Source organism: Musa acuminata, chromosome BXJ2-3 (assembly GCF_036884655.1).
Source record: "Musa acuminata AAA Group cultivar baxijiao chromosome BXJ2-3, Cavendish_Baxijiao_AAA, whole genome shotgun sequence".
NCBI lineage: Eukaryota > Viridiplantae > Streptophyta > Magnoliopsida > Zingiberales > Musaceae > Musa > Musa acuminata.
In genome coordinates, this window is record NC_088340.1 from 35,212,829 (window position 1) to 35,237,792 (window position 24,964).

A 24,964-nucleotide genomic window follows, 5' to 3' on the forward strand; every position below is an offset into this window, starting at 1 on the left:
CACAATTGTGCTTACTGCAAATTGTCAATATATTTTTTGTTTCATATATACCCGCTATGATTGTGTTATTATTTGTAGACGTAAATTGATTTGTTTCCACGTTTATAGTGGTTCTCATGTGTTCATCATACAGGTTAGAACTCGTTTTCCACTGTCAAGTATTATGTGATTGTTCTATCCGATTATGAAGAAAGAAATCATACGTGGAGCTCCTCGATGATCCTTAATTATATATATCTTTGGTGGATGACATAGAATGGCAAGTTTCTAAGTTCATATCTGTCTGTTGAATGTTTAAAGTAGGTGATGAGTTTATTTATCTTTAATCCATTCCACTTCCTTTGTTCCCGTTGGCAGTTCACCGTCAAAAGCATGTTAGAGATATGACATCAAAGACAAAAAGCTGTCTTCTGATCCATATTAATCCGATTTTAAGTGATAAGTAATTAATTATCATTCGAAGACTTAACGGACAAAATCCAATCATATGAAATGATTGTTAATTGAGCCGTCATATCATGCTTCATTCCAAACCATATCTATCCCAACTCCAAATGCAATAAGATTGATGAAATTTGATGCTGACAAATATCAAGTCGTTAAAAAATTATATTAAGAAACAATAAGTCGTAAAATAAATCAAAATTAAATGGGAAAAACAAAACCCCATAACTCTAAACCGTCCTTGCAAATATCAAGGCCAATCTTCGAACCCCGCACGCTCTTTTCGACTCATGGGACACCTCGCACTCCCCTAGGAGGCGGGTCCTTTCTGGGTCCCAGTATCTCAGCCATTTATCACACGGGTAGACGGGGAGGGTGCCGTACCACCGACTGAAGTGTCGTTCGACGCCTCCTCTCTCAACCCTCCACTTCCTTTATGGACCTCACGTATGCCTATCGAAGTAGACTAAAACCCCACCGTTACTTCGTGTTTTTGATTCCGTTGGCCGATCCGCCCACCGATTCCCCGGCATGGCCGCGCTCCCAGCCTTCGCCTGCGGCTGCCTCGTCGCCGGTCCCTCCCTCCGGCGGACTCCCGGGGGTCAAGCCTCTCCGTCACCTTCGTTGGCGGTGACGGCGCCGCGTCCGTCCAGCTTCCCGACACTGAAGGCCGTCCGCGGGCGCGGGAGATGGGGGTGGGCATCGGCGTGCTCGACGTCGTTCCCGAGGCTGGGGAGGGACGGGTGGCAACGGAGGGAGGGCAGCGCCTCTCTCCTCTCCTTCGGGGCGGGCCCCGGGGAGCTCCTCGGTGGCAGCGGAGGAGGCGCCGACCAGGCCGCCGGCGACCCATCCCAGGGCCTGTCGTTGCTGCTCCCCTTCGTCGTCGCCGCCACTGCAGTCGCCGCCCTCGCCAATCCCGCCACGTTCTCCTGGTGAGCTGGTTAACCCTTCTTATCTCCTTTCTTTCGGTTTTAGATATAAGGTGGTTGTTTGGGGGGTTGTGTGTCGAAGTGTGATTAGGGTTTTAGTTCTTTCTCTGGTACTGAATGTGTTTGCGGTGGGATTTATGTGATTGCACAATTATGATCATGAAGTAAGGATTGAAGCTAAGCTGTTGATTTGCATGCACTTCTTGGATGTCAGAGTAAAGGGCTGTAAATTAAAGCCTGAAGAATGGATACATGCATCATTAAGTTTTAAGATCAACTTATTTATCTTCCTAATATTGAAACTATCTTGAGTTGTCATTTTCGAAATTATCATGGAAGGATTTCTATTCTCAATCTGGTATTGTTCTGATTACAGAAATGCGCTGAATTTGGCTTTTGGAAAGTAAGTGCTGAGTTGCATTGATTCTCTTTATTTCTTTAATGACACATTCATGATATTCTAGTGCTGCTCCTTTCACACAGATAAAACAATTCTGGATTTAGGAAATTGTTGATCATATGAAAGGCTGATGAGGTTTCAGTATAGCTTGTATTAATCATGTCCAGTTAATGGTGAAGAATCTTGATAGACTTCATATACTACCTTTGTGCTTCTTTAATGTAGTCTAAAGAGTTGTCCCTATGTGAAGTTTTCATAGATTTTTGTCATTATGAATAAAAGAATTATGTACAGTGAAGTGAATAAACAAAGTTTTATGTTTGAGACACAATGAGTGGTTAGTGTCAGTAAAATGAGGCTTTATTTATTAGTTTATGAATTAATGAAATGGATGTAGTTGGTTTACATGTTCATAAACAATAATTTAAATAGGAACTAGGAGAGTTTGATGGTATAGGTTCGCAAGGATTTACTCTTTTCTGTTCATGAGATTTAGAAAAACTAGGAATGCAAGGTTCAAATTGATCTCGTAGTCTGAATGATGTAGAGAGATTTTGTATGGGTGCAGTGATAATGGAACAATAAATAGCATGTTTGATTACTGGTAGCACCTCGTCTTTTTATTCCCACTTGACCTGGCATAATTTTGACTAAGAACTTTTTTGATACATGAATAATTTTTCTGACAACTTGAGAATTTACTTGACATTCTACTTCAAACTCTGTATAATTTGTTGCTTTTCTTTCACTATAACTGGTTAGAAGAATTGTAGTTCCTAGATATTGGATTACAGAAAAAAAGACATGTCTGAGTCACATTTATTTATCTATTTTGAACCTGGAGAAGCTGATTTCTTCTTGATCTTTGCTAGGGTTTCGAAAGAATATTATGCCCCTGCTCTGGGAGGTATTATGCTATCCATTGGTATCAGGCTATCTATTGATGATTTTGCTCTTGCCTTCAAGAGGTTCTTTTTTCTATCTCTTCCAGTTGTTCTATTCAATGAGTTACTTAAATTAGTATTTTCATTATGACTTATCTGCTGCAGACCTTTACCTTTATCTGTTGGATATATTGCGCAATATGTGCTGAAGCCAGTATTAGGCCTGTTGATTGCGAAGATATTCAGAGCACCTTCTATGTTCTATGCTGGCTTTATCCTTACTTGCTGTGTTGCGGGTGCACAACTCTCAAGTTATGCTAGTTTCCTGAGCAAGGGTGACGTGGCCTTAAGCATTCTACTAACCAGCTCAACAACAATCTCTTCTGTACTTATGACACCGCTTCTTACTGGCCTTCTGATTGGCTCTGTGGTCCCAGTAGATGGAGTTGCTATGTCCAAGTCCATTTTGCAGGTAAAGACAACATATTTGCAAATCATAGTATATAGTAGAATGATCTAGAAAAAGGCTTGGATCAACTATTTTCGTATATAAGAGCACTATTGATGTTGAAATGTTTCGTGCAAGTTCACTGGTATAAGAAAGTGAAAAAAAGAAAAACAACCAGCTTTTGTTATGCAAAAGCCACTTCTGGTACTTACACTTGATCAGTTAAAAATCAGCATGTCTCTTTAGTATTAATGTGTTAAGTAGTATATGCAATAATGTTTGTGGTATAGGAACCAAAGGAGGTTGCAGTATTAGCAAAGATATCATAAACATGGTTTGTTTGATTTTATTGATTCTTTATCATGTGATAAAGGCCAAAATTAGATGTTCAAATTTATTGAAAGCATATAAAGTCTGTGCAATATCCAAGGGATATGAGATGATACATCGCTAGATGTCTGAGACAAGGTTGGGTTTTTGAGACCTAGGTTTTCTTATTAAACTTCTGCAATTAATCTTGTGTGTTATTTCTTTTGATGGCTTATTTAGATCTTCTTCTATCTTTGAAGAATTATCCAGTTTTATTCTCTTTCCTTGGCATAATAATGGTCACATGTGTGAAAACTTACATAGAATCGTCTGTAATAATTGCTGTGTTGAATCATCTTTAGCAAAATTTGTTCTGTGGATATGTTAAATATCTATATTGATCAAGTCTTTTTCATACATTTCTACAATAAGCCTAATGGTTTTCATCTATCTAGTTTTTACCAGCGATTACATAGTTAATATTAACATACAAAATGATTGGCATTCATGTTTTACTATTTTAAACTGTATGATCATGTAGAGGTCTAATGTTCCATGAGCTACCTTTTTGGAATCTCATTGAGGAGCAATGTGAATGTTTGATGACATGTGACTTTATTGCTTGTATGTCACTTACAGCTTATGTTGCTTTTACAGGTTGTACTTGTTCCTGTTGCTTTGGGCCTTGTTCTCAACACTTACGCAAAGGCTGTTGTGAACTTTATCCAACCTATAATGCCCTTTTTCGCGATGGTTTGCACCTCACTATGCATCGGAAGCCCCCTTGCTATTAATCGGAACCAGATCTTGTCTTCACATGGTCTCATGTTGCTTTTTCCAATATTGACATTTCATCTTGTTGCCTTTGTGTTGGGTTACTGGTTTGCCAAATTTCCATTTTTTAGGTAATTTTTTTTCCTTTGATAGTGATCAATTTTGTTCTACGTTTGTTTGTTTCTTTTTTACTCTATTGATGCATATTTGGTCTTTTTGACTGGCTTTAATTTGGAAATATTGAATTAATGGTATTTGCTCGAGTTGCTATTGGAATTTTTATATTGTCTTATGCATCATAGTTTTCCATCTCAAAATCTTCCATTGAAGGTTGTACACAACTACGTCTTACATTATAATGGAGTCATTGTTCTTAATATGGACATAATAAGATAACTTCTTGTACAACACTTTTATATTCATGACCAGAAGTTGTCTTTTTTTTTTAATGTTTTTATGTGTCTAATTATTGAGTCATTAATTCTTAATTAATTTCACATTGTGTTTCCTTTTTATGCAACTCTAGTTAAAAACTGATCCTTTCTCCATAAATCATGGCTCAAAATTTTTAAAGCTAAGCTAAAGATGGTACATCAAGCATGTTCGCTCCACTATTCATGTATGGGAATAGCTGCTATACTTCACATCTAGATGAATGTAACAGTTAAAAGATTATGGCTTTTGTACTATGTAAACTAGAAGGATTATAATTTGGAAATATAATAAGTTTGAATCTGAGAAGATCTTAAATCTGGGCAGCAAATCACAGCTTCTAACATGCTTTGGAGCATGCTCCCCCTCCCAGTACCGATCCTGTTGTGTGATTATAGACTTCCCACACATTCACCATTTACTTGATGATCACTTGTTCTCTCTTTTATTATACTAGAATTTGCCAGTAGCTCAGACTTGCAATTTAGATATACTGTGGTGTAATGCTCAACACTTTTAGTTCCTTGTAAGCAAAAGCAACTGCTGGCATGTATGCAACTGATACACGCCTGTAAGTTGTGGTCTACTCTAGCAGCTTCTTTTGGTGTTAAAGACGCACTAAACTTCAACTGAGTTTTTTGCATTAACCTTCATCCTTATTTGTTGTTCTTTGCAGGCAAGAAGAGTCAGTTTGCAGAACGATTTCACTGTGCACGGGGATGCAGAGCTCCACCCTTGCTGGGCTTCTTGCTACACAGTTTTTGGGAAGCACTCATGCAGTTCCTGCTGCATGCTCAGTCGTTCTGATGGCCATAATGGGTTTATGTCTTGCATCATTTTGGGGAAACGGATCACGGATTAGAGACATCGCTTTGCTGATTTGACCCCAAACATGTTCAGATATCAACCCTTGAATTTCCATAGAGTGCGATCTTGACCCATTCAGAAAGTGGCACTCTTAAGCTCTCCATATTGATCTGGAAGCAAAACAGGAAAACATGTTAACATGAGTACAATATGTTGATGGTATCAGAAAGATAAACGTTCCAATATCTGGTTGCAAACATATGGTGGAAGCTGTCTGGCATTGTGATAGTAAAGGTGAATACTGCATGTGGCTGAGAAGCTTCAGGGGAAAAGGCCATGAGGGGCTCAGTATTGGCACCACAATTTTCTTTTGTAATTATCTCATGGCACATATATATATATATATATATATGACCAAAGCCTTGCTCAAATAGGGTTAGAAGTAAATGCTTATAGAATTTGAGAAGTAACATTCTGTTACCGATTTGGTGTTAATGTAATAGCGCAATGATCAATATTCTGACACAGTTCGCATGATTCACTTCTTTGTTTTGGATAAGGTCAAGGTGCCAACAATTTGATTCTTTAACTGAAGATATAGTGTTTCACACTGTTTCTTGGATGTGCTCAAGCTATCCAGTAATGGTCTATAACGTCTCATCTCCGTGCAGCTATGGATTAACGAACGAGTCATTGTATTTTGTTTTCTTTGCAATGATAAGTGTTAAAGATGGAATTCGGTCCCAGGATTGTTTTAACCAGTAATTGACATCTTTAAATGTTTTGGATTTTGCTGAAAGAAAAATAATTTAATTCGTAAATCATATACAAATGTCAATAATTTAATATGAAATGATAATATGATAATTCAATAAGAAACTCATATGATAGAAAAATAACAATAATAATAATTTAATAAATAAAATTATGCTTTAGTCATATACAATATATCATGATAACATACACAACAACAAAGATATATAGATTTCTTTTAGTCGTCATATTTAACGACTTATTAAGTAATCATTCTACTGTGGATATAGATATATTTATGTTTATCTATTCATTTATATATGTATCTATGAGAAAATATTACGAGAGATCATGTTTATTATATTGCTTATTATACTATGTTTATTAGTGGCTTCACATTATGATAGACTTGTAGCTCCTTTTGCATTTGTAACGTGAACCACTTTGTATAATCATATAAACTACATAGTAATAATAATATTAATACAATCAATTTAATATAAAAAATAGAAAATTAATAATTATTTCTAAATGATCCCTTCAAATAAATCTTTTAAGTACATCAAATAATAACATATGATATGAGATATCAAGCTCTCAATAGTACTCAATCAACCAAAATCATAATTAGAATAACTTAATTCATTTGAACTAAATTTAATTCAATTAGGACTTAACGAACCAACATCAAATCTTCATATATAACCGGTTTAGAATCATCATAGATTGATCTAATTTAGATTTGATTGATGTCAATTAGGTCAAATAGGTTTGAACTAATCATGTTTGTTTGGAATCATCCTAAACTTAGAATCAATTAAACTTGTCTTACGAACTCAAGTCAATAAAGAAGAAGAAATTGGACTATACTTAATGGAACCAACATCAAATCTTCATATAACCAGTTTAGAATCATCATATATTGATCTAATTTAGATTTGATTGTTCTTAATTAGATTAAATATATTTAAACTAATCAAGTTGGTTAGAAATAACTCTAAACTGACTTTGAATCGATTAAACTTGTTTGATTCAATTAACTAACAAGCTCAAATCAATAAAAGAAGAAAAAATTGGACTATGTCACATAGTATTAGCCTAGATCAAATTGACCCACTTGAGTCTTGGATAGATTATGTGCGCTACATATGTCTATCCTAGGTAGCGGGTTAGGCTAAGGTACAATGGTCTAGGTAGAGAGACAACGATGTATTTAACGTCAATCACGTAATTGGGCAAACCTAGCTTCATTAGTTGGGTTGACCCTTAGCTATGGGCTGTGTTATACTTGGTCATTTGACCTAGATTATACTTGGTCATATGGGTTGGATCATACATGATCATATTTGACCATATGGGTTAGACTATATCTAACGGTTGGATTATGTTTGGCTACATAGATTAAACTATATATAACCATATGAGATGCATCATGTCTAACCACATTGGACCATACTCAACTATATGAGTTGAGTTATGCTTGATTATGTGTTATGTCATATTTGGCCACATAGTTTAGTCAGACCAATCAACTTAACTAAGGTTAAACCCTAATTTGACTCATTTTATTAAATTATATTTTATTTTTTTAAAAAAATATTTTTTTTAAAAAAAATTATAAACTAATAATTAACCTCAAATTTATTCTTTTCATGAATTAACTAATTTAACTTTGTGATTCCAAATTTAAAATAATTAAATCATAAAAATTCATACATAATTTTTCAAAACATAAATATATCTAATTAAATAAATCATTCTAACATCATAATTCAATGATAGTTATTTATTAATTATAAATTTTAAAAAAATTAAAATATTATTATAAATCATATAAATTATAATAAATATAATATTAAATATTTTAAAATATAAATAAAAGTGGATTAAAAAAAGAATCTTATCTCTCCTCAAGATCCTCTCGTTAGGAAATATTCTCCTCGTAGCTCGATTAAAATTGAGGGAGGGGGAGCCACTTTTTGAAGAGGTAAGGAATAATTTTATTTTAATTTTAATTTTTATTTTACTTCATACATATAAAGATAAGATTATAATATTTATTTTTTATGATGAACACACAGAAATAGAATTTAAACAATTTACTTTCTAAATATCACATCATTTGTTAGGAAATAAATAAATAAATTATTAATTGATTGATAAAATTTTTAACTTATTCATGTAATTAAGAAAAATAATTTTAATTATTTCTTTAATCATATTACACAAATAAGAAAGTTAATAATTTAAATAAAGTATCATATTATTTATGATAATTTAATTATATTAAGGAAGAAAAAAAAAACCATCGATGATTACATGTACCGTCTTGATAATTTCATATAAGTAATGTCTCTAATGAATATTTCAGCAATATATATATATATACTACACATAAATTATCTACATCAAATATTCGTATTTATTTACCACGAATGCCATTAAGCACCGAAGAAGCAACCAGAAAGTACTTATTGCTGCTCCTTCACATGCTTTCCAGCGAGGAAACAGACAAACCTGAAGCCATCGAACTCGACGCCACGCAACCCCCATCTTATTATTATTATTATTATTATTATTATTATCAATCGCTGTTGATTGAGTTAATGAACCAACGGGTTGCGAAGCTTTCCCCCTTCTCCCTTCTTCGTTTGCGAGTCATCCCTCAGATCGTATTAGAGTAGAATCCGAGCGCGCCCCTCTTCCTGACGCCTCGATTGAAGTGGAGGAGATCGATGGAGAAGGACGGGAGCGGTGGGTGCCCGGCGATGGCGTTCCGGTACAACGGGACGCTATGCGCGTGCGAGCCGGGGCGGTACCTGGTGAACGGGAGCTGCGCGCTGTTCGAGACGGGCGGCGGGTGGGTGGTGAGCTCCGGGGTGTCGTCCGCGCCACCCACCTTCCTCACCACCGTGCTACCCGTCGACTCCATCAAGCGCTTCACGCAGTCGCAGGCCGTGCTGCTCGAGGCCACCCTCGGCGCGCTACTCGTCTGGCTCGCCTTCTGCCTCGCGCTGCGCTTTACCCGGGTGGACGGCGGCCGCTGCCTCTGGTTCCGCCTCCGCTGGTGGATCAGCCGCTCCGACATGTTCTACGACACCAACCATTGGTTGGTCAGTATTTTTCCCCCTCCTTTCGGACCTCAAATTTTAGGTCGGCAATGTCGGATTCGTATTTATTACCTACCTTTTGAATATAATGATTTCGTGTCCGGTAATATGATGAGGTTAGACGAGTTCGGGAGTAAGATGGTTTGGCTTTGTTTGATTGACACCTACATATTTGGTTCCTTGCTTGCCTCGACATCATTGATGCCAGTCATACGATAGAAATGGCCTGTCTCCTTCTCAGTGGAAGGTGAGAAGATAAAGGTTGACCAAAAGTGCAAGGTGATTGCAAATGAAAATAAATTAGTTCAGCTCATGAGCTGCAAGTAAATTTCCATCACAGTCTTGGTGCGTATAATTTGCTTTTCCCATGACAGTGTATGGTAACTTCGTTAACTCCATGTGTACAGGGGCAACTGTATATGAAGTCGCATGGTAACTCCAGTCCATGGTTGCCCGTTGTGGAACCTTTTTGAGGTTGAGGTGCAATGACACTAAAAGGTGAGCTAAATTGCAGTGGGGAGGACAGACCCAATAAGTCTTGATGGAAAAAGAAAAAGAAAACTGAAAAAGAGTAGTGTGATCTTAGGGTTATCACAGGGTATAGCCCAGCAATGTGGAATCATTGAAAAGGTGCATTGTGACCTGACACAAATAGTTGGGATTAAGAGGCTTGTTGTTACCATTGTTGCATTGCAGTATGTTTCTATCCTTTGAATAGCTTAAGTGGTCCTAATTTTCATCATTGGCCATCCCCATGATTTTATGAGTCGTCTGATAAATCCAGTTTAACTTCTGAAAAAGGCCATTTTCAAGGTCCCTTCTTCTAGGAAACTGGTTCAACAGAATTTACAAGACATTTAAAAATATTTGTATTATGTGGGTTCGGGCATACAAAAATACTACGTATGAATTTCTTGGTTAACATTGGATTGGTCAAACTAGACTGGGTTCTGGTACCATGTTATATATTATATATTTATGAAAATGTAGTATATTTTAGTATGCTCTATATGCTTCACAAAAAACATGAGTCATGATAGGTTGGATATAAGTTGATAAAAAGAAAGGCAAATTGAGTACATATTATTATTTTGTTACGGAAAATCCAATGTGGGTTGTCTTGGGAATTGTGGGTTATTATTTTAATAGCTATGATATCTGAGAATCTGGTTTGTAGTTAAGGTATGAGTTTGATAGTTTGACAATATGACCAAGTGGTGACTGAACCAAACTTGATGCTGAAAGAGCACCTGTCTTTTCATTGTGAAATCTTTCCTCTCTAGCCTATTGATACACTTCAAACTTTCAGAGTGGGTGGATAATGCAATATACATTATAATGTTACAATTTTCTATGGAAGGTGGGAATATGTAATGAAGGCTGGTGTTGGATTCTTGGTCGACAGTTCACAATATTAAGGATTGGGGGGTCCAAGGGAACTTACCTAGAATTGGGGTTCGACAATTCACAATATGGCTTTGTTAGAAAAATGATGGTGGGAACTCATGGGCAACAGATCTCATGGAACAATCTGGTACTGAGTAAACATCTAACTAGGAAATTTCTTGGTACAACTAAGCAAGATGAAACCCATTCATGCCACTTCAGACAGGAAATGTCAATTATGGCATTAAAATATAGAGTAAATTTTTTACTTAAAATAGCTATCACAACTAACTATAGATTTGCATGGAATTTCCTTTTCACTTGCATGTGGAGGGAGATCTACTAGACTAGAAACACCAGGATCTTCCGGAGTATTAGCAGTAGAATGAGAAATTTTATTATTATTATTTTTTAGAAAAAATTATATTTCGAAGAATAAGCTTAAGCAATTCAGAACCTTTTATAATGTACTATACTGCTCATAAGAAGTGTATGTCAAGTGTAACTTTCCTTTCCAACCTGTTGCTACTCTCCCCCTACTTCTTATTTCATTGTTTTAACAAAGTATGCTGGTAGCCACCACTTTATCTTTGCATTAAAACTTTTTGTTTATTATTTTCTGTATGCATTTGAATTATATGATTGATTGTTATGTTTCATTAAGTTTCAGATATAATAATTGTACATTGTCCAATTTGCACTTAATGTATCTTTATGTACTAAATACTGTGTCCATAGAGTTTGACAATTTCTCAACACACTAGCAAACAAACTATATGCCATGTCAACAAATACTAATGTTTAAACTTTAAACCAAGGTTTCAAATACTGGTTTGACCAGGATGTATCGATTGGTTTTCTGGTTTGACCAAGTACTGGTATGGATCATATAGGTTGGCTCAGGACAATGTTATTGTACCTGTTCAACTGATTGCCGTAATCAGTATCAGTCTGAAAATTAAAATCTAGATATCCTTTCACTAGTGTGCCAAGGTGTATCATACCACATGATATGTACTAGCTTGATGGATTTGTGGGATAGTACCAATTGGTAGTTGATTCCTTTCTTCATAGAATTTCTGTGAAAGTCCTTTCTGATACTTTCTTCATAGGCATTAGTGTGTAAACTTTTACATCTTGGCATATTATTTATACAAATAGAGATATAAGTTATCTTCATTATTTTCCTTACATTGTAGTATTGCTGCTGATTGCCTGGAATTCTTAAATTCTGCTTGCCGATAGCTGAACTTGTGCACTTCTAATTGCAATTTAATACACAACAAAGTGACATAACATGCACTTAGGAAGATGGTTTATGTAATGTGGCTTTTGTTTGTTACTTTCTGATACAGGATGACAACAAGGCAGTGATAAAGAGGAAAACAGAGCTGGGTGGAACATTTTCTGTAGCAAGCTCAATACTTTTTGTTGGTCTATTGTCAGCGTAAGTGTGGATGCCTTCCTCTACTTGAAAATGTCAAGTTCATTAAAGGATTGATAATTTGGTCAATCATGTTTAATTTATTCATGCAAAATTTTATCCTTGTTAGCAACATTGTAAGGTGAAAAAACTCTCTTGTGACAGGTTGCTGTATCAGATTATTACAAAGAGGAGCATTGAAGTGCATAGAGTCCGACCTGCGAATGCTCCAGATTTACTTTCATTTGTCAATGACTTGGAATTTAGTATAACCACTATTTCTAGCATGAGCTGTTCTCATTTACGTGGCCCTGATTCGCTGGTGATTGGAACTCCGGGCTCTATTGACTATAGAGTTTTTCCTTTGTCAACTTATGTTGAATATAATTGCCAAAACACTAGCAGTGGCCCTATCATATCTCTTAGGTGCAACAGCTGTCAGATTCCTCGAAGAAATCATTATATTTCATGGCAGTTTGTTGACCTCCGAAATGATCCTGCTGCTGCTGTTGGCTTCCGGTTCAACCTTTCAGCAAAGGACCATGCTAATAATAGGCATGTTAGCTTCGTTAGCGGTACAGTGAAATCAAATACCTATACAGATGATAAGCCCAAAACCTTCAGAGGGTCAGATGTCAACGTATTGAAAATCCATTTGTTTCCCCAAGCATATAACAATTTGAACCTCATACAACCTCTATTTCATGACTTTATCCCTGGAACATTTTTTTCTAAGTCTAGTGACCTCCAAGCCTCCCTTCAAGTTTCCAAGGACGGTTTAGTCAACACCACGCTGTACATAAGTTATCTTTCTGATTACATTGTCGAGATCGACAAGGAAAACATGATTGGAATTGGTAAGATAATTATTTTTTGTGTATAGTTTTAACTGTTCTTCTGATTAAATTATCCATGCATATTTTTGAACACCCCTATCTTGTTCAATCCTATTGAAAACTGACAAGTTCCAAATATAAAGTAAATCATTCTATTGGTTATGTAGATTGATATAGGTCATCACTATGGTGGAGTCTGAGGTTTTATATTGTCCTTTATTATGGTGGAATCGGTGTTTTTAAAAACGTTAGGTGCTAAGGTCCCAAAACGCCTAAGGTGCTAAGCGCTCTAGAATATTAAAATCTAAATATATATATATATTACAATTGATAAATAAGATCTTAAAAATAAAAATGATACATCAATTTGAAATCATATAAAATACCAAATTGCATTGTTTATCTTCTAATAACAAAAAATTTAAAACAATTAAGTTTAACGCCAAATTCGATGGAATATGCTAAATAGGGTTTTGTTGATGGAGACCACGCTAAATAGTGTTTTCAATATGGTGCTAAACATTTCTAACTCTTAATAGAGTAATAGTGCACCACCTCAATATGGTGCAACAAGTTAATCAAAATAAGAAAGAACGAACTGAAAAGAGAAGCAACCGACGGTCGTGGAGGAAGGTGGGGGAAGGAGAGGGCGGCGGACGAAGTTGCAGAAGGCGACAGTGGTGGCGGACGGAGTTGCGGACGAATGCAACTGTGGTAGATGAAGCTGTGGACGAAGGCGGCGATGGTGGCCAGAGCTATAGTGACGGACGAAGGTAGTGGCAATAGACGTAGGCATTTGCTTTCAGATTTGTCTCATTGCGTTGGGCACGAGATAGGAGAGGGGGCGTTGGGGGGTTGTCATGGGGTACGTTAGTTGGTTCAATGGAACCATGTTGCTCATTCAATTGAACCATGCTTGAAGCTGACCAAACTTGGCTTGGGCACTTGCTCAAGGTGCCCTGTGCTTAAGCTCCGGTGAGTGCCTGAGTGGCGCTTCATTGAAACGTTTTGCCTCGACATTTTGCTAGGTGCTCGCGCCTTGCCCGAGTGCCTTCTGAAAACACTAGGTGAAATTATTCAACATACACTATGCACTTTGTTCCCAACCCCCACATTGGGGGAAGCCTCATGCACTAGTTACACCTTTTTTATATTGTGCACTTTGTGAATAGAAGAACTTGCAAACTGGTCTCCTGGCGGCTTGCATGGTAACTCAGTGATCCTTGAAGTTATATGTATTAAATGTTTGTGTTTGACAATTGACATGCACCATGCTAGCTACTTTGACTGTTCTATGCACATTATGTTGATAGATAGTAAAATTTTTTACAAGGATTGCAATTTTGGGAACCAGACCCATGCCGATTGCCAACTGAACTGGTATGGGTCCAGTACTAGCTAGCATACATACACACTAGTATGCCGGTATATACCACAATGCTAGAAGGAGAGAGGAGGAAAATAAGAGGAAAAGGAGAGTAAGAGGAGGAAGTGGAGGTAAAGAAGGAGGACGAGGAAGAGGGGAGGAGGCCGAGAGTTGGTAAAGAAGTACCTGATATCACAAAATTATTTTTTCCAAGGTTGGTATACCATCGGGTATATTGATACTGTTAGTTTGACCGATTGCCAAAATCAGTGTCGGACGGAGTTTATTTAGGTTCTTGATTGAAAGAACTCGTACTGTAATTTTCCACAGGAACAATGCAACAATTTCAGGGTAATGGTTCTTGAATTGCTGAATGCAGGAAATTACATAAATTTGTAACAACAAGGAGAAATCTTCTGTTGTTAACTTTTCCTAAATATTAATTTACTTGGTTCATTTGATGGAAGAACAGATCCTTTATTCTTTTTTACATGGCCCATGGATTTCTTTCTTAATTTTTGTGGTTTTATGTTCAATCTTTTGATCAAAATTATATGTTCTGCACAGTTATGAGTTCTGTTTGTTCATTATTTGCAGTGGGGTTCCTTGCGGATGTTGGAGGTCTTTTCACTTTTAGCCTTGCAATTTTCCTTTGGTTCTTGATTCAGGTAATTTCATTTATGATTCACATTCTTTTGTTATAACAGCATACGTTTACATCATCTACTGTCTATCATGTAAATTTTAGCTTATATTCTTAAGCTCCTTGAATGATTTTATTGGGGTCTTGTGTAAATAAGCCATGTAGGTAAACCTTGAAGATGTCAAAGTAATTCACATTTGAAGTCTAACTGGAGTTGTGAATCTTGTCTTGGGCATAAGCCCTAGTGGCATAAACGCTAGTTCATTGGATGTACCATACACAATTCTGTAAATGTGATATGTTGGAAAAAAAATTTCTTTAGTTAAGCCAAAGAGATTAGGTGCCTGTACAATATAATATTTGTGATACAGATACATCCGCCATTTTTCTCGGTGAACTATTTGGACCACTCTGTCCAAGTACGTTTTTGGGTAGTATGTCATTGGCTTGATGCTCGTTATGGTATCTAGATATATTGAATAATTTTGCTTCCTGGATTCTACATATGAACTAATAATAGTGTGTGTACAAGTTTCTAGAAATGATGTGTTACATGTACATATTCCCTTACTGTTTTGTTCACCTAAATCATATGACATATTTCTGTTTATAATTTTTCACCTAAAGTACATTACCATTTGGTCTGAGCCTCTGAGCATCTATTATTTATGATTCTTTTCTAATACTGACAAGTGATGATAATGACCAAGTTGGTGAACTAAATGAACAAACATGTCTCTTGGTCCTCAAATTGAGATTTCTTGCATCTTAATTCTTATGCGTGCTTGATTGAATAAGAAGCTATCAGGTATACATCGCAAATAGCATTGGTACCTCCTGTTCTGCAACTATTTTGGTCATGAAATGGTTTGTACTTGGCCCTAGGTGATATGCCTGGTACATTTTGAATATCAATCCTCGGTCTGGAGTTTAATAGGTTCGAAGTATAACCTCGTGTATAATAGGTTCTGAAATCTTGTTTCTGTGTATGAGATCATGTGACTCTTTTCCACATTGAGTGTAACTCAGTTTTCACTCTTAGAATTATTTGATTGAATACATTTCTAATTTTACCTACTAGATGTGTGCAATGTGCATCAATTATGTGTTTTGCAGTATATCATAATTTGTGGATCACACCTTTTTCCCTTTTTCAAAGTTTCAAACTAGGGTGAGATGTGTCATCATATATCATTGTTGTTGCACACAGATAAGACAGTAAGAACTCTGAGCACATGTGTTGATTCTTTCCCATGATGTTACAATGGCTATTGCTGGTTAAATAACAGCATCTATGTGGACGTTGCTTTTGATATTTATTCAGGAGCTTTATTGAGCTTGTTACGGAGGTAATTGTGTATATGCTATTTGTAGTCATTATTAGTTATCTTGCGCAATCCTTCACTCTAGACCATTGGAACTTTTCATCCACTGTTGCATGTATCAGGTTTTTGTGACAGCTTATCCTTTGTACTACTCTTATATGATAGTTTCTGGTCAATTTAGCTAACTGCCAACATCTTGCACTTCATTCTATGTCACAGTGTGAGGCTAGAATCAAGAAACTTCGCTACGAGGATACTGCAATGAGAAATATCCTTAGACAAAGACGTGCACAAAAGAATTGGGATAAGGTATATCATCAGATTAAAGTTGCAGATATAGATCTTGCAGTATACCTAACATTTGTTTTATACTTAACCAGCTGAGGAAATTTGTTATGTACACATGGGGTCCAAGCAAATTGGTTGAGGATAACAATAAATCTAGAAGGCATGGCACCTTGATGATTGAATCTATCCATGGAATTCAAGCATTCCAAAGTAAAAAGCAGTCAAGTAGGCATAATTCCACACACCTTGACACTGCAAAAGGAAATTCTCCACATTCAAAGAGTAGACAGGTAAGGGATCTTTTGTTCGAAATCCTGCTGATGAAATGCTGTTCATTGTAATTTCCACTCAAATACTTGATATTAGAGTTAAAGATCTCAACTTTATTTATTTATCATACTAACTCAATTATGTACTTGTTTATCTTAGTATATATCTTTGTAATTAGTTATTTCTAACCAATATTATTACTTTACAATTAGTATATTGTTCATTTGTCGCTGTATATTGAATACTCTATATTAGATAATTAATGCATTAATATGTTATTGTATGATTATTTATAATTAGTTATGATATTACATCGTTATATATGTTATAGGTTATGTTTTATGACACAAACCTTTGTATCTAATAATGTCTGAGATAATAGACATTATTGTATCAATATGTTATGTCGAAATATTTTTATATTATGATTATGGCAATTATGATCACCAGTACCTCTTTTAGAAGTTTGATTCCAATTCTGGAGTCCATGAAGCAAATTTCAGCAATTTGGCCAAGATTCTGAATCCAATAAATTTCAGTTTTAAATCTGATAATGAAGTAGATCATCAACTGAACATGAAACATATATGACTATGGAACATTGTTGGAATTAAACTGTCTCTACTTTGCTTGTTTGTAATTTAGTAATTTTTTTTATTATCATTCTTCTCAACTTCTGAAGGTCTTTGAATAGGAGAAGCATGACATTGAGGAGGAAGAGGAAACTCGACAACGCAATATATCAGAAATTTCACAGTAATTTGGTACTGATGACAGATTGCTTTGACCTGACCATGGTAAGCAACTAGCTAAATATCATTAAATAGGCTGCATCTGTCAGGACCTAGATTGGATCTTAATTTCCAGCCATAAATTTTTTCTAAAGTCTACCATTGACCATTTTAATTTAGAGGTTTACCTTATGGCTAATCACTTATAATTGAGGAAACACTTGGATAACAATAATGATGAGCTGTAGTCTGTTAAACCTATAGAAATTTAGCTCTTCATATTCACACTTCCAAGCACTTCAACATTTTCATCACTAATAGCCTACTAATGATTGCATCATCCTCACTATTCCTCCCGTAAAAATTATGAAAAGACAAGAAAGTAGCAAGAACTAAAAAAAAAAGTTGTTTGGACTGGAATGTGAATTGGTTAAGTTTAGCATTGTTGTGAATTTGTGATTATACCTTGCCACTTGGTTGGCAAGAGTTTGAGTCATGCTTCTATACTAATTGGGGAAAATGTATGTTGGCTATATCCAGATCTCGTATTGCCTGGAGCCTTATGTTGACTTCTGATCATTCCTTTCCAGTGTCATTCAACAGTACAAGTTTCGGCATTCCTGTTTGGTTTAGTCTTTGGATCAGAATGAAGAATGGTCTATAGAGTCCGTATCATTTCTGTTTGTTTTGTTTTAAGCTATATAGAAGGAAGCAAACTACCTAACTGTTTACTGCCTCCTCATACTTGCCTTATTCTCCCAACTTGTTATCTATTCTTAGTATTCCTGCTTTAGTCAAAACTCAAATATTAAGGATACTTTTAACTGCTGCTTCAGTCGTTCTAACGCTCCATGACAACCATTGGAAAAAGATGCAAGCTAATATGTGAGATGATGTGAACCAGGTGCAGTTAAGCCAGTGTTTAAGGATGACCATTGTGAAGTCCCTATTTGGTATGTGAAGCATATATGTCCAAGGGAGATGGCAACACAGGCTTGTGGGTGCTCAGTATTCTCCATCAACTTATTCTGTTTTATGTGCACAAGAGATCTCTTGACCAGAACGAAACTGAGGTAAGCTATCACTCCAGAGGTTGCCATCGGTGTGTATTCATGCGTGTAACATGGTTTTGGAGAAGCAAGCAATGATGATACAGGGATTGATGTTGTTCAAAAAAAGAAGATATTCATTGTATCGATTCATTTTTGCATGTATTGTAGTGTTATATATTCATGTGTGTAACATGTTTTTGGAGAAGCAAGCAATAATGATCCAGGGATTGATGTTGTTCGAAAAAAGAAGATATTCATTGTATCGATTCATTTTTGCATGTATTGTAGTGTTGTATATTCATGTGTGTAACATGTTTTTGGAGAAGCAAGCAATAATGATCCAGGGATTGATGTTCGAAAAAAAGAAGATATTCATTTTTGCATGTACTGACTGTAGTGTTGTATGAATATCCATTGAATTGATTGTTGTATATTCACAACATCCGAATGTATCACAAGTATGCACGATTTCATTGTTGTGTCATGCAGTAGTTGCTTTCCTCTTAAGAATTAGTGGAAACCAAGAACAAGATAGATAATATCCCAGCTGATAAGCTTTACTTTCCTGTGAAAATTAGTGGCATTCCCAGAAAGGTTCTTACGAGATTTTTACAGTACTATCGATGATCTTCACATGTATTAAGAATTTAATTAAGATATGGGTAGGAATAAAATGAATAATTGAACCCCCAAAAAAAGTCAATATTATTTATGTGACCTCATATACCTAAAAGTTAAATATAATTTTTTTAAAAAATATTTTATTTTATTTTATTTTATAATATAAATGATAAGTGGTGAAGACAAGATTCTGAGTTCAAGATTTTTATTAACTAAGCTAGTTGTTGATAAGAAGTCAATTAAATGTAGTGTTTTATCTATTTACCAATTTCACTAATCTAAAGTTGAGGTGAACTTTGTCAGATTATGACAATATCCTAGGACAAAAACTTGTCTTAATTGATCCTTTGTTAAAAAAATAAAAATAAAAATAAAAAATAAAATGTCAACGTGCTATGCGTTTAAGATCTCGACCATGAGAGTATACTTTCACAAACGATCGGCGCACACCCGCAACAATTTCATTCAACGAACCATTCGTCGCTTTTGTTTACACGTACAGATGCTTGGCAGGATGTTTTGCCTTAGTTTTGTGTTCTTTTGCTTGTAAAAATACAAGTTCAAACAAGTTGTAGCGCTATAGTGTGACCACTCACTGCACTGAGCAAAACAGCCCACAATGGCTCTATTTTTGCGGGCCACGGGCTGTTTTTTGCAGTCCACTGTCGCGCCCGAAACGTTAGCCATCTCAGCACCTTGGAACCACCTGGGTGGCACCATGGGGGATGGGCCTTCGGTATAGTGTCGGGCATTCAACAATCTTCACAAGTTCGCACGTTTTCTTGACGGGAACTTGTCTTCGCACTCGGCACCCGGTGAGCAGCTATTTGTGGACTTGCAGTTGTTCGTTCAACCTTCTAAAGTCCTTGTTTTTCTCCTTTCTCTGTTTTCTCTTATGTACTCGAGGTGCTCGCTAAATTGCTTGTAAAGCTTCCCTCTTCACAAGACATCGGGACTTATCCATCGCTCGTTCTTTGAACTAATCAACTCTCTTTTACAGGTCCTTCAGGACTTGAGTGAGGTTGCAAATTGGTTGACCATTGCGGACGCATATCGCAAGGGCGCGTCAAGACTTAAGCAATCCCAACTAAGTCCGAGAAGTTGGCGCATGGGTGCTTCGCAACTTAGGCAACGCAAGCTAAGTTCACGTCTTGGCCACAAAGGTGCCTCACAACTTAGGCAATTCCAGCTATCTGTGACATTGTGGTATCAGAGCCAGCAAGCAGGGAAGGAACTTCATAATTTCACCATGACAAAGCATCATGGCGAATCAAGCAAGGTAGGGCAAGTCGGACCTTTGCCCCAAGCAACCGCAGGCGGGCTGCAAGTGCAAACTCGCTCTCATGTCATTGGAGCCACTTTGGAGGATCGTGACAGTGAACATGATGAGCGAGAAATTGGCTACTCTCCATGAGCGGAGGAGGCGCAATGTGGAGCATCAATCGGGAAGAAGAGCCATAAGGAGAGACTTACAACAACGGAAACCCGCTTGGATGTTCTTGAAGCGAGCTTGGAGAAACTCTACTAATGCTAGCGAAGGCTTCTTGGGGTAAAGAGCTCATAAGAAGAAGTTGAATCCCGAATCGACAAAGTCGAGGCCCTAATCGATCGACTGTCGGAGAACATCAAAGACTCTGTGCAACATCTGCAGGATGTCGTGGCAGAACTCACTTCCAGGGTGACCATGCTCACAAGGACACTGAATGCAGGAGGAAGCAACACCCGCATTGCGCTGCCACAAAACTTGAGGGCACCTGAGCCGCATTGTTATGGAGGTGCCCATGATGCTAAAGAGCTCGAGAATTTTCTGTTCGATATGGAACAATACTTTCGAGCTACGAGGCCTGATTCTGAAGAAACCAAAGTTTCGATAGCAACAATGTATTTGAATGAGGATGTAAAACTTTGGTGGCAAACCCGTTGAGAGGAGATCCATTAAGGTCGGTGTTGGGTGGACACATGGGAGGACTTAAAGCGAGAGTAAGATCTTTATTTCTAACTGAGAACACAGAGTTCGTCGCAAGGAGAAACTTGAGACAACTTCTCCAAAGTACTTTCATCCGAGACTACGTGAAGTAATTTTCTATGCTAATGCTGGACATACATGACATATCCGAGAAGGATAAGCTATTCAGCTTCCTCGATGGTTTGAAGTCATGAGCGCAATAAGAACTACATCGAAGGAATGTCATCGATGTGATCGGGGCAATTGCTGCCGCAAAAAGGCTCACCGATTTTGTTTCCTCTAAGGACCTAGGAAAAAGGAAACAATCTTCAAGAAATTGCCCTCCAAAATATTCTCGAGGGAAGGAGTCCGAGGGTGAATAAAGGAAGAAAAGTTTCCACAAAGGGCCAAGCTCAAAAGGCAAGGCCCCGAAAATTGGCGGATGCTTCTTATTGGAGGGCCGCACATGGTGAGGGAGTGCCAACAGAAACAAGCACTCAATGGTTTAACAACTTCAATCCATCCCCCCAAATCAGATAAGGGCAAAGTCGTCGCCCTTAGTTCAAGCAGTTCAGAATCTAGCAACAACGATGAGGAGTCGTAAGGTCCCCAAACGGGAGCAATGCGTTTGTTGAATGCATTACGGGGTCAAGTAGGGGAGAACGTAAAGTCAAAGCCATTGAAAGCAGGGAGTAGCGAGCTAATGTATGTGGACATTAAGCTCAATAGTCAAACAACTCGTGCAATTATGGACATGGGCGCTACCCATAACTTTATTATCGATCGAGAAGCAAAACGACTTGGGCTGATCTTGCAGAAGAACCCAAGTCGGATGAAGGTGGTGAACTCGGAGGCCAAGTGGATCTCCGGGCTAGCAAAAGGAGTCCCCATCAAGATTAGAACATGGAGCGGGAGTACGAACATGATGGTAGTGCTATTGGATGACTTCCAAGTGATTCTTGGATTGACGTTTATGCACACGGCGAAGTTGGTGTCAATGTAGTTCCTAAACTCCCTATGTATGATGGGAGGTGATGACCCTTATATGGTTCCCATCTCTCGGAGAGGAACCAAGGACCCCCAATAGATATCGACAGTATAACTGAAGAAAGGGGTAAGAAAAGGTGAATTAACATTCGTGACTGCTATGAAGCTAGAGCCACTACACAAGAAGGTCATTCATGAACCTGCTATGGTGGCAAACGTCCCAAAGGAGTTCACAGATGTTATGCTGCCCGAGTTGCCGAAGACTCTATCACCATGCAGAGGCATAGATCATTATATCGAGCTGGAGCCAGGAGTGAAGCCTCTAGCGATACCACCCTACCGCATGCCCCCTCCAGAGTTGGCAGAGCTTAGAAAGCAGTTAGGTGAACTGCTAAGCAGTGGTTGTTGGGAAATCTGGGAGGGCGACATCACATGCGCAACAGAAGAACAAGAAAAACAAAATCCCCTATTCCCAAAGAGATGTTCATCTTTGTGCAAAGATTGGTGCGCAAAATCCGCGAAACTTAAAACTGCGTATAGAGTAGATTGTGTTACCTAGGGAGATCTTATATTCTTGTTTCCTTGCAGATCTTTAGGAGAGGGTAAAGGAGGTCAAGCGTCCTCCTCTCTAGCGGTGATCCACACAGTAGGGCTGCGACGACGCTCCTCAAAACTCCAGGCCTGCTCTGAGGTGGAGAGGAGGAGGAGAATAGGAGAGGCAAGCAAAGGCTCTCTAACCTACGAGGCTTTGAATCCCTCCTATTTATAAAGGCCCCCTGTCAAAACCTAATGGATTCTCCCCTAGTGGGTATTCGATCTGCATCCAATTACCCAAGTCTTTTAGATTAGTGGATCTCTATCCAATAATCTCTCATGAGCTCTTATTGGATCTTGTCCATGAGATCCAATAATTCAGGGGCTTATTGGATATCCAATAAGATAGGGGCTCTTGCGGATATCTCATATCTGAACCTCTACTCATCGCAATGCCTACCATATGTGTGTGACCCTCTAGGCCCAATATCGAGCTGGCCGTGAGTCATACCTGACAGAACTCCTTCTAACTTAGTAAATTATTATCTCTGTAATAATTTACTCGACTCATCGACTACGAACGCACTAGGCCACTACGTCGTAGTCCCCAGACGATACAGGGGAATCCAATCCATTGGACATGTCTGTCCTCAGTTACCGTATACCTATAGTCCCTCATCCATCTAATATCCCAGAGACTGTATATCGAGTATGGTGTCACGGACAAACTTCTAAACATGGTGTTTGATGTAATGCTTATGTATGTCCGTGTCTTTTGGTATGTTCATGCTTTGTACAGCATGTAGGGGGACGACCGACGGCTTGATAGTCCCATTTTAGTTGGGTCGGTGGCCGCTTTAGGCTTGTAAATAAAGGTTGTGTCATGTGGACACATGTGAGAGATTTTCGATCTATAATAGACCATTTTACCCTTTGTTGTGCAACTGTTCAGAGCTTGTAAAGTCTGTTTGTAATTTGCATTGTCTATAAAGTGTTTTTCGGAGATGTTTGCTTGTGGATCCCGAGTGAGGCCTTTTCTCTGTCCTGTTCTCTCTTTTGTGGGACCTAAGGGACCATGGGAGGCTTCGGGGAGGCTGACCATTGCGGACGGACACGCAAGGGTGCCGCACGACTTAGGCAAAACCAGCTAAGTCCGTGACAGATGGTATCAGAGCGGGACAAGCACTCATAGAAACACTTTGCAGGCAAACGTGGGGACCTAGTGGGGCTGCGTTGAGGGTAGTCAGCACACGTGCGACCGTTTGGGGGAAAACGGGCATGGAGATGTAGGGAAAAGGAGTCGCTCGGAGGAGCGGGTATCTAAGATTGGCATTCAGAGGAATGGCCAACCCTTCGCGCAAGAGGCACCACGAGAACAGACAAGCTTGGAAGAATGTAAAGCGCATAAAGGTTGGGATGGTTGAGTTTGAGCTATGGCTCAACGTTGACAACTATACTTGATGGTGCTCAAGGCAAGCGAGGCGGTTGATAAAGGATGAGACCATCCAAGGTGGAATGAGTTGCTCAACGACCAAAAGAGTTATGCAAAGCTCACAGAGGTGAGGGGAATTGCTAGCTCGAAGAATTTGGTACTCATACATGGGCTTGTATGCGAACGACGGAATGTTCATGGTCATCCCAAGGCGACCGAAACTCGGCGCCATGGAGCATTGAAACTTTCTCTTCGGCATGTGAAGGATACGTCCGTAGGAGGATGAAGGGTGCAACTAGTTCAGCATGTTGCTAGGCCTTGAGGGGTGCAGCGGGGGCTGTATTGACGTGGAGTCGCAATCTAGCAAGTGTGTTTGCAGGAGGCAAAACAATGCACAGTTTGTTCAGCAGATCGGAGTAGTCCAAGGGGATGGTGGTCTCCGAAACGAAGAGAGATGTTGCTCCAATGAGACAGTTATCCAGGAGGGATAAGTCCCGGCTCTCCAGAGGGAGAATCATGTGGGACGGACCTCACAAGTTGAGGAGGAGTACCTCAACAAACAACAACTCCATGAAGCTCAATGGACTGAGCAAGCGGCGAGGAGTCGTCGTATGATCTCGCTTGAGAGAATACATTGGTGGATGCATTGCGAGATCAAGTGGGGAAGTGACCCAAGGCAACACAAATGAAGGTATACTTGGAGTCGATACGGAGATCAGACTCAAGGGAGGGCTGACTCGTGGAATGGTGGGCGCGAGGGCCACCATCAACTCAATGCAAAACGAGGAGCGGAGCAACTTGGGGGTAACTTGGCGAAGTACTCAAGCCGCTTGAA

At 38.3% G+C, this 24,964-nt stretch overlaps 2 protein-coding genes across 3 annotated transcripts; both read left to right on the top strand.

The window, feature by feature from the left end:
- Nucleotides 1-911: 911 nt before the first annotated feature.
- On the top strand, nucleotides 912-5,968 carry LOC135607908 (probable sodium/metabolite cotransporter BASS3, chloroplastic). The gene is made up of 5 exons (XM_065100125.1): nucleotides 912-1,376; nucleotides 2,646-2,741; nucleotides 2,823-3,129; nucleotides 4,072-4,319; nucleotides 5,297-5,968. The coding sequence occupies exons 1-5, from the start codon at nucleotides 976-978 to the stop codon at nucleotides 5,502-5,504; spliced, it is 1,260 nt and encodes a 419-aa protein (XP_064956197.1). The 5' UTR covers nucleotides 912-975; the 3' UTR covers nucleotides 5,505-5,968.
- A 2,816-nt stretch (nucleotides 5,969-8,784) lies between these two features.
- LOC103979365 (uncharacterized) lies at nucleotides 8,785-18,907 on the top strand. 2 transcript variants are annotated; one of them, XM_009395485.3, is made up of 8 exons: nucleotides 8,785-9,293; nucleotides 12,032-12,123; nucleotides 12,265-12,956; nucleotides 14,899-14,969; nucleotides 16,489-16,578; nucleotides 16,650-16,847; nucleotides 17,522-17,624; nucleotides 18,463-18,907. In XM_009395485.3, the coding sequence occupies exons 1-7, from the start codon at nucleotides 8,916-8,918 to the stop codon at nucleotides 17,585-17,587; spliced, it is 1,587 nt and encodes a 528-aa protein (XP_009393760.2). In that variant the 5' UTR covers nucleotides 8,785-8,915; the 3' UTR covers nucleotides 17,588-17,624; nucleotides 18,463-18,907. The 2 variants fall into 2 exon arrangements, with proteins under 2 accessions (XP_009393760.2, XP_064956198.1); XM_065100126.1 differs by lacking the exon at nucleotides 18,463-18,907 and having other exon boundaries at nucleotides 17,510-17,624.
- The last annotated feature ends 6,057 nt before the right edge of the window (nucleotides 18,908-24,964 follow it).